Source organism: Pelodiscus sinensis, chromosome 1 (genome assembly GCF_049634645.1).
Source record: "Pelodiscus sinensis isolate JC-2024 chromosome 1, ASM4963464v1, whole genome shotgun sequence".
Lineage (NCBI taxonomy): Eukaryota > Metazoa > Chordata > Testudines > Trionychidae > Pelodiscus > Pelodiscus sinensis.
This window is the reverse complement of record NC_134711.1, coordinates 205,856,995-205,875,437: the sequence shown is the minus strand read 5'-3', so window position 1 is coordinate 205,875,437 and position 18,443 is coordinate 205,856,995. Positions and strand designations below refer to the sequence as shown.

At 41.9% G+C, this 18,443-nt stretch overlaps 1 protein-coding gene across 3 annotated transcripts in view; it reads left to right on the top strand.

Moving 5' to 3' along the window:
* Positions 1-18,443, top strand: part of PTCHD1 (patched domain containing 1) — a 49,183-nt gene that overhangs the window by 769 nt on the left and 29,971 nt on the right. The window contains exons 1-3 of one of the 3 annotated variants that reach the window (XM_075913319.1): positions 1,160-1,300; positions 12,065-12,144; positions 16,929-17,589. In XM_075913319.1, coding sequence (XP_075769434.1) covers positions 12,085-12,144; positions 16,929-17,589 — 721 coding nt within the window. In that variant the 5' untranslated portion in view covers positions 1,160-1,300; positions 12,065-12,084. Of the gene's footprint in view, positions 1-871; positions 1,301-12,064; positions 12,145-16,928; positions 17,590-18,443 lie in introns of those variants that run through there. The other 2 variants (XM_075913318.1, XM_075913317.1) reach the window with 2 other exon arrangements.

The window sequence follows — 18,443 nt, the reverse complement described above, 5'->3', positions numbered from 1 at the left end:
GGTGGGGGTGAGGGGGAGACTGTCCGAAATGCATCCGCGCCGCCTCCCGCAGCCAGGACGTTAGGAGCCGCGATGGGGCGAGGAGGCACCGCGGCGAGCCCCCGGGGCGGCGGCTCGGGGTTGAGCCACTGACTAATCGTCGTGTGGGCGGGGCCGCCAGCTGAACAACTTGTGGCGAGGAGGGCGCCCGGCCCTGCGCGCTGCTGCCCGGGTCCCTGCGCGCCGCGGGGGGGCTTTGCTGCCATTGCTGGGGCAGCGGCAGGGTGGGGGCCTGGCCGCCTGACACATCCCTTCAGCACCGCCCGGGCCACTCCCAGCGGGCTCCTACCACAGAGCCGCCCGCCGCAGCCCTCTGCCACCCCTCCCTCCCCCCGCTAGGCATCCGGCGTGTGTGCGCGGGAGCGAGGGGGCTGCTGCTGCTGCTGCTGCTGTGGTGGTGGCGGCCAGCAGCACGCCTCCCCTCGCTGCTCCATGACGGGGAGCGGGCGCTCCGCTCTCCTCGCTGCCGCCGCGGGCTTGGAGACCAGGCGGCCGCCAGCGGCCAGCCCCCGCCTCCCCGACCAACTCGGCTGTGGCGTGGCGAGAGCAGCGGCGGGGTCGGGGCTCCTCGCGCTCGCCCCAGCCTGCAGCCCCGCCGCCCCGGGGCGCGCTCTCCGCACGGCCGGCTGCCCGGCTGGGTGGGTGTCCGCCAGACAATGAGGCGCTGGGAAACTCCTCTCGGGCACCGCCGCGGCACAGGAGGGAAAGAGCCGTAGCACCCCCGCCCTGTCCCCCCGCCGCACACACCCACCAGCGCCTCGGCTCGGCCGGATTTCTGCCCGGGTGTCTTTCAGGCCGGAGGGGCAGCTCCCGTCTGCCTGGGCTGCCCCCGATGGTTTTGCCTCGGCTCTGGGAGAGCTTCAGAGCCCACCGCGCGCACCTCGCCCGCCTGAGCTCCCTCTGCACTAGGATGTTGCGGCAGGTTCTGCACAGGGGGCTGAGAACGTCTTTTTCCAGACTCGGCCACTTCATTGCCAGTCACCCGGTGTTCTTCGCCTCCGCACCCGTGCTCATCTCGATTTTGCTGGGGGCCAGCTTCAGCAGGTACCAGATCGAGGAAAGCGTGGAGTATCTCCTGGCCCCCAAACACAGCCTGGCCAAGATCGAGAGGAACCTGGTGAATAGCCTTTTCCCGGTGAACCGCTCCAAACACCGGCTCTACTCTGACCTGCAGACCCCTGGGAGGTACGGCAGGGTCATCATCACATCCTTCAGGAAGGCGAACATGCTGGACCAACATCATACTGATCTGATCTTAAAGGTAAAACCTCTGATGCATTCCCAGTTGCTAAGAATTATAACCTCGTCCACACCTCATCTCTTTCTCTCTCTCTCTGTCCCACCCCTCTTCTTCGATCCAATCTTCCCCACCACCACCCCCAATTTCTTATGATAACCCAGAAACTATTGAGACACTGTCCAGATACACATTTATGCCTGTGGAGGTATACCCTGCCTTCTATAGATCCTGTGTGTCTTGTGAGCACAGCTACTAAGTCACATCCCTGCAACAGTTGGGATGAATACTCATTTTAAAGGAGATTAGGAATCTTCCTTTTTTTTTTTTTTTTTTTTTTTTTTTGGTATGAAATAACCTAGACAAACGTGGGAATAAGGAAGTCAAGGCACTTCGTTAAACAATTCTTCCAGCACTCTTTTATATTCTTTCTATAAATTAAGTTCACTCTCGATTCAGTAACTGTTTTTGAAGTTTGAGTACAAATCTGCAAACTGTTTAGAAGGGTTCTGGGAAAGGGCTTCGTAAGGACTGAAGTAAGGACTGCCTGTGACCTTTGGGTACAGAATTGCTTGAAAGCTCCATTTCTTGAGTCTTGGATCCAAATTACATGCCAAATTGATTATTTTTAACTGGTGGTATGTCCTCCATTCACCCTTACAAGATCCCTCCCCTCCCAACCCCCCGGCTTTTTTTTAAGAAAAAAAACCAGCCTGGTTGTAAATCTGAGGCATTGTGCAGTTTGTGATGTGTGAGATCAAGTTACATCAGATTACATCTTGTCATGTCTTTTACATTGCATGGAATATATAATCTGACATTTCACAATACAGTATACCCTACCTAATATGTTAGACATATGAATTTCTTTAATTTCATTAGCTTCAGAGGGAAAGCCAAGTTAGTCTGTGACAGGTCATCTGAAGAAGTGGGCTGTGCCCACAAAAGCTCAGAATACCATCTGCATGTTTTGTTAGTCTTTAAAGTGCTACCAGACTATTTGTTGTTTTTTAATGTCATTATATAGTTTAGACTGGGATAGTTTGAGTAGATTTAGGGACAGGGAAGGGAAAGGAGGATAGATGCAAAAACTGGGCCTCAAATAGATCAAGTTCCAGAAGGAAAGAAGGAAAGAAGAATCTCTGGAACATTTAGAATTAGTCCCAAGGTGTGGCTCTCAGAATCTACACACCTATGGCATTACACGATAGAACTGCATGTTCACATTGTTCCCTTGTGGAAGGCATACAGACTGTCAACACTTTTCTATTTGCTGAATATCAAACCATCAAATACACACAAAAGATAGTGTTATGAACAGTAGTTAAAAATATATATTCTTACAGAGTTCTGGGAGATTTTACTCTTTTCACTAAACAAAATGAGTTTCAGGGATTTATATATTTGTATTATTTCATCTATAGTACTTCTGCACCGATCCACTCAAGTATTCATATTTTTCCTTTTTGTTGTTGACAAACAGCAATCAGCAAATAGACTTAATGAATGTCATCTCAGTAAGTCTAGTAACATTTCAATAGTAAATAAAAGAACTCCGGAGAAAACAATTGTATTCCTTCATTTCCAGTCTTTCTGAACTGTATTTGCATCCAGTATGTGCATATTCATTCAGTCACCGATTAAAAATTATAATGGATTTTTCCCCTGTAGTGCTATCTCTAGAGATCTGTAGTTTAATCAATAGAATTGTGACACACAAATAAATGTTACTCTGAATCTTTCTGCAAGCAAACTTCTGCATTGGATCTATCATATCAAGGAGAAAGCTGTAATTTAGAAAGTTCTGTCAGTTTTAAATGCTGCCTCTTTCTTATAGCTGGAATGTGCCCACAAAATTATTATTTTTCACTTACTGAGATCATGATTAACCACCACACTATTGTCATTTGATTCCATTTACTTATTGTTAATGTGACATAATCAAGCATATAAAATATAGTTTTACAGAAAATACAAAACATGTTTGTTCTAACTATTGGTCTGTTTGTGGGCAGACCCAGACACAGCAACCTAAAGAACCCTGTGGATGGCTCAGGATTTTGGTTATGAGTAGTGGATATAAACAAATCAAATTAGGAGACAGAGCTCACGGCTTTCACTCTTGTGTGGTCATGCGGCATTGCGTGATCTTGTGATGAAAGGGCGCAGCAAGTGGAAGAGAATGTGAAATAGATATGGGTTTTTATGCTGTACCTATCACCACTATATACAAGCACCTAAAGGAACATAAGTGTAATCTGAGGGGCATTCACATTTCTATGCCAGTCCAAAGACAGCCAAACAAAGTACTGTTCTTGGAACCAAATTACATGCCGAATTGATTATTTTAATTGGTAGTATGTCCTCCTCCATTCATACAATGTGTGTGATGGTGAGGTGCTCACCCCACTGTTTTACAACCATTGCCACATAAATATGATCAAGATAAAAACTGTGTCTAGTAGTATTCTGCATTTTAAAAGATTAAGACATTTCAAAGAGAGAAGCTGAATGAATCACTTTGCATTGTTTATCTGCCTTCTGTAGAGAAGGGGAAGTGAGCTTAGGGATAGAGCTTGCTTTAGAGCAGTGATTCTCAATCAGGGGTATGTGTACCTCTGGAGTTACACACAAGTCTTTCAGAAGGTACATCAACTCATCTAGATATTTGCCTAGTTTTACAGCGGGTTGAGTGAGGCACAAGACTTGGGGATACACAAGACAAATCAGACTCCAAAAAGGGGTTCAATAGTCTGGAAAGGTTGAGAACCACTCCTTTAGAAGAGGCAGATAGGAGAATTCAGGATAGGACACCTTGTCTTCTTACATCAGTTGCTGCCACTCCAGCTACTGTCTGGAGCACTGGAAGTCACAAAAATTTCCTAGCCAGGCACCAGCTTCTTCTGCTGAATCTTGTCTAGATTCTCCTACCTGGTTAGTCTTCACCTCACCAGCCAAGGAGAAAGTGACGAGCCTTGAGGAGTTAGTGGCTCCCTACTCACAGAAGGAGAAGGAAGCTCTCCCTCTACTTTTACCAGAAGGATAAGTGTGCTGCCCCCTCAACCTGGTAATGATAAAAAGCATTTAGGTCTGATTGGAATCAGGATAAAGTTGAAAGTACTAATAGTTACCATCTAATGGCTTTTTGGTGGCTAGCTGTGGTTTGGAGAGCTGTGTCCAGTTCCCAATGGACAAATGTCCACATCAGGGAAGAGGGGAAGGAGAAGCTATCTTCACAATAGGCACTGATGGACACCTTGTTGGCAGTCTGGGCAGAGAGGTATAAAAGAGAATACAGTGGAGTCTGAACTAGATGTAAAATTCCATTTAATTAGTTAACCAGTTAAATTTTAAGTTTAACCAGTTAACTGACTAAACGGGGGGTGAGCTGGAGTGGCCCCCTCTGCTATGAACAGGGGCTGCCCCAGATCCCGTTTGGGGTTGCTGACTGCCAGCCTGCGTGGGGCTGGAAGAGACAGCCCTGTGCAGGGCCGGAGCAGTTCTTGTCCTGCGGCGTTACCCATAAGCAGCAACCATTAAAGGTGATCCTTACCGGATAATTGGTTACCCCGTTAGCTGTCAGCATCCTCAATCTGTACCACCCTGTCATTGGGCCAGTTCAGCCAATGCTGCCGAACCCAGAGATCCAACTCACCCTCCCTCTCCAGTGGGCATGATGCATGATGGGTGTTAGTGTGGTGTTGGTGCTCACATCTCAGAGCCAAGTACTGCTGAATATAGAAACTTCTACATGTTGACTCTCAGTTCTGTGATGGTGACTAGGTGCCTTGCAGAAAATCAGACCATCTTGTCCTTTATTACAGCCTGGCTTGGACACAATGCTGATCATCCTTTTCCTATTTAAGATGAAGCCACCAGCCACTGTTCCCCTAATTCCCTCCACAAACACACAAACCAGTTCTAAACACACTGCTTATTGCCTTCCCAAACTAGCACAGAAATTACAAAGTAGCTACAAAATAGCTCTACGGGCCTGCTACATTCATGTTATATCTTGTCCCTCTCACATTACACTGAGATAGATAACGGTAGTAAGGCAGCACAGGAATTTTATACTTCCATTGCGTATGCTGTACCTGTTCAGTAATTAAATAGAGGGCACTGGCATCCTTCATTGTCAGTCCAGATCCTTTTTCTCTCAAAAATTTATTATTTTGTGGGAAGGAGAGAGAAACATAATATAACCAAAAATTGTTTCATATCTGCACATCAACACAGACCTGGAAGAAGAAAAAATGATTTTGACGTTTAGTTCAGGAAATCATCCAAAAGTTAAGATTTTATACAAAGTTTATCTTATTCTCTTTAGTCTAGAAATGAAGCTGAAAATACTGCCTGGGTTTCTTCTATTTTAGTATGCTATTTTCACTTGTAGAAAAAACAAAAAAAATTAAAGGCATAGAAAATCTGCAAAAAGCACGAGTCAGGCACTTTTAAAAAAAGTTTGATATAGATTTAGCTGGAGTTTGATGTCAGTATCTGAGTCTTTTACTTAAGCCTCTGTTCAACCTTAGTCACAGAGAATCCACTGTACTATACTACTTGCACATTGATTTTAAATTAGCCTTTTTTTTTTGCTTTACCTCTTATTATTACATTTAGAAGAAACATTATGAGAATATTTTTAATAAATTTAAAGTGACTTACACCTGAAGTAAAAGAGTAATAAACCCTAATATGCCTTATAGCAAAAAGTTGTATATATGAGGATATAGATGTGGTGAGTTTTTAAGGTGAACTACACTAACTTCCCATTTTCAGCAGCAATGTTTATTTACCAGTTTTTTCATTTAGTTTGCCATAGTTAGATATAGATGCTTAAGTAAATAGCTAGACATATGTGGAGATAAAAATTGGGATAAAATATTTATATTTTGTAATTCATAGCTCTAATTACTAATAAACAGGCTAGTTACAGGATTTTTGTGCCATTATATGTCCTATTCTTATGTCATTGTCATTTCTTCAATAGTTTTATTATTTCATATGTCTAAATATCTATATTTACATATGATAGATACTATTTTTTTAAGATTTCTTCATTCATATTCTGGATGGATAGTTTCTACAGATGGTGAAACTCATGGGGAAAATAATTCCATTATGCTCCAATGTTTCTGTTATCTACTCTCATTATCTTACAGATATACTGCATATATAAGATAGCATTTTATAAAATCAGTGAAAGCTCCTGGTTGCTCAGCACTTTTGAAAATTTGGCTGCATAAGATTTTGGGCCATAATTTTAAGTAACCATTTTTGAGATTTTGACCACCTCTCAGCTGTTGTTGGTTACTTTTACTAACCCAAAAACACATGCAAATGTACGAGAACTATAACTATGTAATACTGTGCATGAATATGAATATAGCAAATTTTAACTATTTTTCTCAAAAATTGAAAAATGGTTCTAACCAGGGACAATTTGTAGTGAATTGAAAATAAAGGGCCAAATCATGCCTTTAGGAAAAGGCTGCAAGAAGAGGGAAAGAATCCTAATGTAAGAGGAAAGTATATGAAAACAGTGGAAATGTAAGACAGTTGTCATAGCAGCACAATACAATGGGGTTAAAATGTGCCTTCTGCAAAAACAGAGTAGAATTAAGATATGTGGGTGAGATTTGGGCACATCCAGGTAAGAAAGAAAAATACATAGAAATATGGTACAAGAACAGCATAGATTACAAGTGCAGACAAATCAGTGTAGGATTGACATACAGTGACTTTGGGTGTGTGAGATGATAGGCTATCAGGAACATCTGGCTGCACCAGAAACCATAAAGTTCTCTGCTGCCTTTGATTCACATACACCTCTCATTTACTCCCACACATGGGTGCCTCAGAATCTCTTTTTCCTGCCACTTAACAATTGCTCCACCAGCTACCCTTTACCTTAAAGAAGTCTCCTGTGCACTTTGACCCTTTTGATGATTTTTAGCAGCAGCCACTGTCCCCTGTGTGGGATGGCAAACATCATGGCTACCAAATTCACAGTCATGAAAGCCACATCATGGACCATGAAATCTGGTCTCCCCCTTGAAATCGTGTTTTTTGTGTGCTTTTATCCTATATTATACAGTTTTAATGGGGAAGAGCAGTGTTTCACATATTAGGGTTCCTGATCCAAAAGAAAGTGGCAAAGAGGGTCTCAAGTTTATTTTAGAGGGCCTGAAGTATTGCCACCATTACTTCTTCATTGCCTTTGGAGCTGGATGGCCAGAGAGTGGTGGCTGTTAGCCAGGCGCCCTACTCTGAATTAGCAGGAGTGCAGAAGGATTGCAAACCTGTACTGTACCTCCTTTACTGCTGCACTGCTATCTTCAGAACTGGGCAGCTGGAGAGTGACGGTTTATGGCTCAGGGCCCAGCTCTGCAGGCAGCAGCACAGAAGTAAAGGTGGTAATAGTATGCCCTACGATCCTTACTAATGCACCGCTGCAGGTAGCATCTCTGCCCCCAGGCCTGGCAATTTAAAAGGTTCTAGGTCTCTGGGCCATCACTGCCAACATAATGGCCAGCGCCCTGGACCCTTTAAATCACTGCTGTAGCCTCACACAGCACAGTCCAAGTGACACTGAGGACTGGATAGAGTAGGCTAGCCCCCAGTCCTGCCGCTGCTGTCTGAGGCCTCACGCCTTCTGGGGGCCCAGCATCAACCCCCCTCCAACAAACATCTGGTCCAGGGCCTGGTAAAGTCTGTCACCAGCCCTGCTCCGCTAGCAGCCACCATTGTCCAGCTGCCCGGCTCTGAAGACAGAGTTGCTGTCAGCAACAGCACACAAATAAGGCTACATCTACACTGGGCGGTTATTTCAGAATAAGCTATTCTGGAATAGTTATTCCGAAACAGCTTATTTCAAAATAGCACATTTACACCGCAGGGAAGCCTCAAAATTAGTATGAGGCAGACTTCCCTAATGTAGATGTGCTATCTTGATTTAGAGCCCAAGGAGGCAGTGGGCAGGAATAACTTAGAATGGCCTTGGTGAGGGGCTATTTTGAAATAGCAGAAGTGGAGCGTCTACACGCTCCTTATTTTGAAATAGCCTGGGCTCGCTGAACTGCGGCGAGCCCTGCTCGCCAACCGCGCTGTCTGGTGATCTGCGCATGCACAGATTGCCTGAACCCAGCTCTTCCGGGTTATAATCTACTCGCCATGAGCGAATAGATTGTATTATTTGTCGAGCCCTGGAAATAGCTATTTTGGAATAGGCGTTATTCTTTGTAGAATGAGGTTTACAGAAGTTGGAATAAGCCAGACATTATTATGAAGTTATTTCAAAATAATAGAATTGCTGTGTAGATGCTCACAGCCGTTATTCCAAAATAACTTTGCTGCGTAGACACACCAGTAGCAGTACCGCCCCCTCTACAATAAATTTGTGATCCCTTCTCACCAGCTCCTTTTGTGGTCAGGACCCCTCCAGTTACAACAGAATGACATTTCAGATTTAAGTAGCTGAAATCATGAAATGTAGCATTTTTTTAAAACCTATGACCATGAAATTGATCAAAATGGACTATGAATTTGGTAGGGCCCTAGTCATGGCACTAATAATAATAATAATGCTAATAATCAATTCCTAATACAAATAATAGCTCAATGACTTTGAAAATCATTGAAGGATTTTGATTACATTGAAAATTATTTATTAGTTTCAGACAAATATAATTCTATTTCCTCCCTCCCCTCCCCCCATGTCTTTTGCAGGTTACAAATTCTCCTGGTGAAAATATGGTTTATTCAATTAATTGTAATGTCTCTTTTAGAGACTTCACTGTCTGTGTGAATATATATATATAAAGTCCAATATCCCATACTTTTTCTTTATTGCATATTCTCGGAGTTACAGGCGAGTGATCTCTTAGACTTTAATGTTTCCTTGTGAGATGTTATGGTCAGTTGGTTTCATCCATCTGTTTGTATGCAGGATACAAACACATGATGAACCTTCTTGTGTAAGACATTGCTTTCCATCATATTGGCCTATGCGTGTTACTCTAGAAATGTAAAAGTGAGGCTGAGAGAAGAATCTGGCCCATTATGAGATGTTTATGGCATAATTACACATCTTTCCTCTTCACCCTCCATGTGGTCATGGTTTTTTTTTAATAATTAAGAACCCATATTTAAAACTTTGCTAAATATTCAATGATCATTTCTGTCCATATTTGTGCAATATGCAAAATATTTCCTCCTACAAATTAAGAGAGCTCTGTAAATCTGTTCTCTCACCTAATTCAGATGGATGCATTCCTCTTGACTGGGACAATCTTCTGAAAATATGCAATCAAAAAGCACTATGCAAAAATCGCCGAAGCTCATAGGGAAAGCAGAACAACATTATAATAGTTTAGTAGAGGTTTTTTTCTTCTTTTTTCCCTTTGCATTGGCACAAGTTAATCATAAAAATTACCAAAAAAAAAAAAAAAACCCAGGAAAAGGCCATTTTAACTTGAAATGCAATCATAGTTTAAGTAGTTTTTTGCCAGCTGCAAACATTCAAAAATCATGAGATGGTAATCAATAATATATTGTCATTCCTAATACAGGCAGTCCCCGGGTTACGTACAAGATAGGGACTGTAGGTTTGTTCTTAAGCTGAATCTGTATGTAAGTCAGAACTGGCGTCCAGATTCAGCCTCTGCTGAAACTGACCGCCAGTTCTGACTTACATACAGATTCAACTTAAGAACCCCAAGCGTCCCCAAGTCAGCTGCTGCTGAAACTGATCAGCAGCTGATTCCAGGAAGCCCGGGGCAGAGCAACTCTGCCTCGGGCTTCCTGTAGTCAGCGCTGGTCAGTTTCAGCAGCGGCTGACTTGGGGACGCCTGGGGCAGAGCAGCTGGGGTGCTGCTGGGTTGCTCCAGTAGCGCCACTCCTCGGCGCTACTGGACCAACCCAGCAGCGCCCCAGCTGCTCTGCCCCAGGGTCCACAACAAAAGCCTGGTCTGCTGGGAGGGGGGCGCACTAGCTGCGCCCCCCCCCCCCCCCCGCAGACCAGGGACACGGGGAGCAAAGCCACACGGGGAACAAAACCCCTCCGCCTCCCCGGCTTTGCTCCAGGTGTCCCTGGTCTGCTGGAGATGGTCCCCAGCAGACCAGGGGCACCCGGAGCAGCTTTTCTCGCCCCGGAGGTCGAGGTGGCGGGACCGCTGCGTTCTGGGCGGTCCCGCTGCCTGCGAGCTCCGGGGCGAGAAAGCCCCGTTCGGAAGTGCGGATCCGACATAAGTCGTATCCGCGTAACTCGGGGACTGCCTGTATACCTTTTGGGTTTTAAACTTTGCTTCACTCCCAGGAAGGTACAAGTTTGTTTGTTTGTTTGTTTGTTTGTTTTTATGAAAGTTAAGATGCTCAAATAACCATATGACTTCAGGAGCTGGAGCATTAAGAGTTGGCAAAACTGTCTACGCCTAGGTCTGCACTAGGGTGTTATTTTGAAATAACAAGTGGAGTGTCCATACTACCAAGTCCATTATTTCAAAATGGTCTTATTATTTTGAAATAATAACTCCTGCTTTCCATGAGGAATACTGCTTATTTCGAAATAGTTATTTTGAAATAGTGGTAGAGGCTCCACTGCTGCTATTTCAAAATAACTACTCCACAGAGTTATTCTAAGTAATTACTCCACAGTGATTCCTGGGGCTCTAGATCAAGGTAGCGTGTCCACATTATGGAAGCCTGCCTCAGACTAATTTTGAGGCTTCCCTATATTGGGGAAACGCTATTTTGAAATAGTTATTTCAGGAATTATTATTTGGAAATAAGGAATTTCTAAATAATTTCCTAGTATAGACATGCCCTACATGTAAGGTCATCTCCAATAATGACCATTAAAAAATTTGTTGATCCTGGCTTTTAAAGACTAAACAAATCACAGCAAAAATTGTTTTTGTGATATGGCACTGCAAAGATCAGACTCTCATAACAACATATGTCCCTGTTTTTGTCAAATTACTCATGTTACAGGAGGAAAGCATATTCATCTAGCTAATTTTATCTAGCTATATATCTACCATATGTCAAGTGACACAGAATAATCCAGAGTGATGCCACGTATTGTCACCTATAAAACATTGCAAATTATAATTTGAAAACAAAACCAAAAACGATTACATTTTTGAAACCCATATGCATTGCAGAGAGCAAGCTGAAATATTGTGTGAATCAGATAAAATACAGTTCACTCATTACACTATCTAAATTATGTCTGGGTAGTTTTACACATGCTTAGTTTTAATAATCTGACTCCATTGAAGTCAGAGTCTCTTTAATGGGAGTTGAATTAGACCTTAAGATTCCAGTTGATTTTTGGTAGCTCATTTGCCTGGAAGTAAATTTATACCATTAACTACAGAGCCTTAAAACCTGAGGCAGATACAAGACTTTCTGTGGTTCTCATCTCCTTTTCTCTCTGCTGTTCAGCTATGGCTTTGATCACAGTATCATGTTGTATAGTATGGTTTACAGGCGTTCCTGGAATGCATCATTTTGCAAATGAATCAGCAGTTTCAACCTTTCCATCTGAAATATAATTTGTTTACTTTAAAGAAACATTGCTTTCTTGTTTTTTAAAAATATATATAACTTGATAAGAGCACCATTTACATAGTATATGCAGAGTTTTATATCAGTTCCTTTTGTGAAAGAGGGAGGTTTTTTCCCCTCTCTGCATTTAAAAGGGTCTTCTAAATGGGCATGAGAGCAAAAACACGCTCCCCTTTCTCCTGAGTACACCCCTGACTGCTGCCTCTTTGCTTTCAGTTCCAGCGTTGCTGTCACTGATGCTTCTGGTTAATGCCCTCTTGCAGTTCCTGGAGAAGGACTTCACCATCATCAGAAAAGTAAAAATGACTGTAGAGAAAGGTCCTGATTCTCAGTTTCTCCATTCCTGCACTTGGGGCAGATATGGGGGGACTGGGAGCCAAATGTAATTTTAAACTGCCTTTGCATTCCCCATATTTAGAGCCATGATGGGACCTAGATGATCACAGTGGTCCCTTCTGGCCTTGGAATCCATGAATCCATGCCCTGCCCAGCCCCTGCCCTAATGTAAGTTATAAAAGCCTTACTTTCTGCTTGCCTTTGGCCTCCTATAGGTCCTGGGGAGCAGAAATGTGGGGCACTGAGAATGTGAATTTCAGTTAACAGGATTCCTCTAATCAAGAAGACTTGAAAAGTGTCAATTTTTATTTAATTCATGCCAGGTGTACTTTCAGAGATAAAAACAAAAGCAGCATGCTCTCATGGCTGAAGTGATACTATACAATTCTCATACTGGTTTCTAAAGTTATACTGTAAGTTAAAACTGAGAAACCTGTAATCCATGACAAACCAGCACCCCTTGCCCTTTGAGGATCTTGGATGATACATATTTGTGTAGATTACATTCATATTACTTCAGTTCTCCCTTTTCAGATATAAGATAGTTGGGGATGGGAAAACTGATTAAGAATAAATAAGACTGCCTGACCCATCCTTAGTTCAAGCTTCAAATGTCACATCTGTTTAAATCCTAGTTACTCACCTTTAAACTATTTTGCAGTGACTAAATGTATGCTAATGCTGTCCCAATTAAACAGTGGTCACTACTATTCACTAAACTAAACACTTTCCCGAAGGGATGTCATAATATACCATGTTCAAATAAAGCCGTAAGTAATGTAATCACTTAATATCACCTTTCAGCACAAAACACTTTACATATTCTATATCTTATGAAACAAAGAGGTTTCCTCTAAATGAAAAATTCCGTGCAAGCTAAAAATCAAGTCCCTAAAATGCCTCCCATATAAGGAGAGCCTTGGAACGACAACTGTCTCTGGGGAAGAGGGAAGCAGCCCTGGATCAGTACGGAGAGGGAGATATTCTATGATCCTGCTGCACCAAACCAAACTCTTACCAAGTGTATTGTGGGCTCTTCAATATCACTCACAGTAAAGAGTGATTTAGTGTTAAGATGTGGTCTGAAAACAGTACACAGTAAACTTCAGGTTACTGAATGTATCTGCTTTCAGAATGAAAGTGTGAGTCAACCTTCTTTATGGCTGGAGCAGTGCTCAGTACACCAAGGGGGTATGAAGGGAAAGGTGGTTTTATACCACTTCTTCACCCATCACTGATTCTAGGCCAGGTATGGGCCAGTTTGTGTCTCAGAACAATTTAGCGCAGCCTCAGCATTGCTCTACATTGCACCATCTTGTAACAACCTTCAAGGGACATTATACTGTCCAGGAATTGCCGAAGGACAATGCCTTCTCCTAGGTCAGGAGACATCCCATCTGTCTGGCTAAGCCAGTATATTCCATATTTTCTGCCTGTACAGCAGAGAAAGACCATAGTGCATGATATGATCTGGACTTTGAGTCAGAAATGATGGCCTCCAGGGAGAATGAGTATTTCAAATAACATGTTTAGCTATTAGCTTTTTAGTAAAGATTTTTAAAAAATGTCGGAAGTACAAAATATTTTCTAGCCTAAGATTTCAGACACATAAGAAAAAGAAATACAGCAGAGTTGAAGCAGTATAGATAAGGAGGTAGAGAGAGTAAATAATGTGTATTATTTTTAAAGTTATATCATTGTTTGGGGGATTAAAATGCAGCATCCCACTGAGTGCATCCTTCCTCAAAGAGATCAGTTGTTAATCTAATACACTCATCTAATTCAATTTTTAACCATTTTTATTCTTGTCATTTTTATAAATGGCATTTTGTTTTTAAAAACATAGTTGATTGAAATATATTCATTGGCTGCTACGACAAAAACTCTAAGCAGATATTGTCATGTGATTTAAGTAAATCGGGACTCTTCCCTAGCACTCTAACAACATGGACTTGAGGAAAATATCCCTGCAATAATCTGACATTAGTTTTCTAACAGAGCAGAAGCCTTTAAACTTGGCACAGAGAGATGATCCATTCCCTCCAGCATTTTCCTGTGAAGTTTTCTGTCTATTTTGTTTTGCAACTGTGTTGTGCAGAAAATCTTTAATCACAAATTCCTGTTTGTAATCTCTCCATGAGGGAAAACTTGGCATACTCACCCTAGTTAACATTATATCCTTCCAGTTCTCTGGAGAGATCTGTTGGTTCATTTCTTTTCCCAACCTAGCTTCACTTTGTCAATGTTGGTCTATAATTTTACAGAAAATAAAAGCTACTTAGATGCAAGTGAAATAAGACACATAATTGCAAGACAGACAAGTTAAATTGGCAGGAATTTTGTATCTTCTTACACATAATATATTATTTATATCATTGTAAGAATTAGAGACAATATATTCCAGTAGTGGACTATGTAAGATAACTACATGTTAATCAGCACTCTGGTAAAATTAATAATACATGGTATGCACATTTACTATAAAGATAATGAAATTCTGGCTGCATTGAAGTCAAGGGCTACCAGTGACTTCCAGAAAGCCAGGTTTTCACCCATGGTGTTTAGACAGCTATTCCATCTCCACCAACAGAGCCTGCAAGCTCCATTGCTCTTATGGGTACTTTCATTCATTCTCTTTTTCAGTCACTGTTTTTCTTCTACAGAAAAAAATGTGTGCTAAATATTGTTTCAGTTCAGTCCCTTCACTGTCTGTATAAACTAGGAATCTCCCACTACCTTGGAATTCTATGGATAGCCAGACATGCAATATAGACATCTCAAATTAATCTAATCTGAAGAAGTGGGTTATGCCCACGAAAGCTCATGATACTATACATATATTTTTGTTAGTCTGTAAGGTGCCACAGCACTACTCGTTTTTTTCAAAGTTGTTTTTAAAGACTAACATGGCTACTTCTCTGAGACTTTTAAGACCTGCAATATAAAGAGGAAGGGCTTTTTAGCTCCCCAGGACAGTGCTCTCTGTCCTGCCAAGCAGCAAGTCAGATTATAATTACTCATCATTTAAAAAAAATAGAGACATTCCTAATTCAATCTCTCAAGTCATCAGTAGATGTTTCCTCATCAGTAAAGCAGGGATATTAACACAAGAGACTTTCCTAATGCCAAAGAACTATGAGTACCAAGAGCTTTTAATTTACCACCAAACCCTTGCACTTTACAAGCAAGTCATTGAGCTTTGCCATATGTCAGTTTACTTGTCTTTAATGAGAACAAGTTAGAACAGCATCAGCACTTTTCTAACTTCTACCACCCTTGACAGTCCTCAAGGGGTTGCTCCATCAGCCAGGATTGTCAGACATTCTCACTCAGACCACGCCCATTCCCGTGTTAAGAGTGGCTAGAGCCAGGATGACTATTCATGGAATCCTGCCTTCTTAAGGCAGGTTTGGATTGCCAACCCTACAGTATTGGCCTAGTGTCTCCCGAAATCAGCATTAATCCCCTGGTGATTGTTGAAATCAATCCTGGATATTTTAAGAAAATGACATTACATCATGTTGGGAAAAAATAATCTCCCCCAGAATAGCTTCAGTTCGAATTGTCCACCCTAGACAGGTTTAAGTACCTTTTGCACCATGACAGCAACACGAAGAGAACTTAACGTGCTGAAGACCTGGCTCTGTCAGCTTATCTGGGAACCATATGCAAAACAAACAATATAGTTTGCAAAGACTCCTAACACTACCAAGTTAAAATATTTTTTCACCGGAATATTGAATGGGCCTTCACTATACGTAAGGCTATTCCCCTGCCAAATTTCAATCTTTTAACTCCACCTGTTTTAGCTGAAACAGAAAGTTAGTTGAAAAGCACAGGATTTTATTTTATTTTTCCCATGAAGACTGCAATTTTCCCACTCTTTTCTCTCTTTCAAAAATAACAGCCTTTTCTGCTTAAATTCTCCAGAACTATTCACTTTTGGTCAGAGATTAATCATGGAACTCTTCAGCCTAAATGGCATGCTTCAGAAGGATGCAAGCATTTTAGAAAGGGAGCTGGGATACATCTGGAATGATAGTAGGTCCCAACTGCAACCCCCAAAATAAAAGGTTTTGCCAGCTAATACTTCCTTCCAAGAGGCTCTAACTTCAGCCTCCCTCATCATTTCAATTCTATGCTGTAGTTTGGGTGGATAGGACTACAATTTAATTAATCCCAGATAGTTTGGTCTTGCTATCCTGGCACATAGGACATGCAGCTGTGGTCTTTCCTTTATCCTGAGAGGTTAATCCTCCCCATCACTAATAAACAGGGTCTATAACATCACACCTTAATGGCACTTTGAAATGATCTGTCATGTTGTTTTTCTGTAATGCATTCCTGATAGTTATCTGATGCAGTGGTAATTTTGCAATCCTGATTATTACTAAATTGCCATAATGTGGTTGGTCTTTAACTGTCCCTTTTGCTTGACTTGGAATGAAGCATTCTCGCTTATTGGAATGATACTTTGTTTTGTTTTTGGAAAGGGTGAACAGCAGATGCACCTACTATTTGCAGAAGTCAAAACATAAAATAATTATGAGTAAAGGACATGGGGTGGGGGAATATCAATACTTTAAAGCATGCTTTGCATTTTTATTACTTGCTTACCATTAGAAAAAAAAATTGCCTATATAAAATAGGAAATGGACTGAGCTAGCAAAGCTGCTGTCATTCTGCCTGGTGTGGTGCACGATTAACTGATGAATAATGTGTGTGATTTTTCTCCCCCTTACAGTTACACTCAGCTGTGACCAGGATCCAAGTACAAAGACCTGGTTTCAATTATACATTTGCCCATATATGTATCCTGAATAATGACAAGACTTGCATAGTGGACGACATAGTGCATGTACTGGAGGAGCTAAAGTCAGCTCGATCTTCTAATCGAACTAATTTTGCTATCACATATCCAATAACTCACTTAAAGGATGGCAGGGAAGTATATAATGGGCACCAGCTTGGCGGGGTTACCGTACACAGTAAAGATCGAGTGAAGTCTGCAGAAGCCATTCAGCTCACCTACTATTTGCAGGCAATCAACTCTTTGAATGACATGGTAGCAGAAAAGTGGGAATCTATCTTTTGTGACACTGTTGAACTTTTCCAGAAATCCAACAGGAAAGTCAAAATGTATCCCTTCACTTCGTCTTCGCTAAAGGAGGATTTCCAGAAGACTAGCAGGGTGTCAGAACGTTACCTGACCACAAGCCTGGTCCTTGTGATCACTTTGGCCATACTCTTCTGTTCCATGCAGGATTGTGTCCGCAGCAAACCCTGGCTTGGCCTTTTAGGATTGTTAACCGTGAGCTTAGCCACTCTGACTGCAGCTGGAATCATCAATCTGACTGGTGGGAAATACAATTCCACCTTCCTGGGAATTCCCTTCATCATGTTAGGTAATTATCTCATTCTATTTTTTGTGGGGGTTTCTGGTTCTTTGATGTACAATATTTCATGGCCAGCAGAAAAGAAGCCAAATATTACTGCATGAATCCCAGTACCCCATTCACTGTGAACTGCAGGGTACTCATCCTCATCATGAATTCATCGGCTGTTTGTAATAACAGTGCTTATGGACATTTTAAAAAATAACTCCACAGAGACTCCCTTGTTCTGTAGCACCATTTGGTATGACAGTGTGCTCATGTGGTAGAGGCGTGCTAGTGAAGCATGTTATGCACAAAAGAAAAACCAACAGCAGCTTCACTGTGGAAATTTGTTTATGGTTTTTCATACTCAGCTTTATAAGAAAACCTTTGCACTGTTCCTTTTTGTGAATTAAAATATCAGCTGCCTTGGTAAATAAAAGGAGCATTTTTCCTTTACAGAACAATAACTGTACTCCTTTTGAGTACGTACTGTTGTTTTACCATGGCCTTATGTTTTAATTAATCTGTCTAGAGAATAAATGCAGTAGTAGACAGTTTCTTTGTGTCATTTCACTTGAAAAGTGAATTTGCCAGGGCAGTTTAAGTAGTAATAGGCACTGCTAAGTTGCAGAGCTCTGTCTTTTGCTGACCAGGCCAGCTCACACCATTCAGCATCAAGCTCTGCAAAAGATTAAAGTATTGACAGATCACAAAGTCCATCCCATGAGACCTGGTGGTTGGTAGTGATTTCTGTCTCTATTTTTATACTCTGCTCACCCATCACAATTTTTGGGGTATCAAAACCAGGAGAGTCAGATTGTGTCTGATCCGAAGCCAGTGGAAAGACTCATATTGGCTTCAAGGGTCTTTGAATGAGGCAC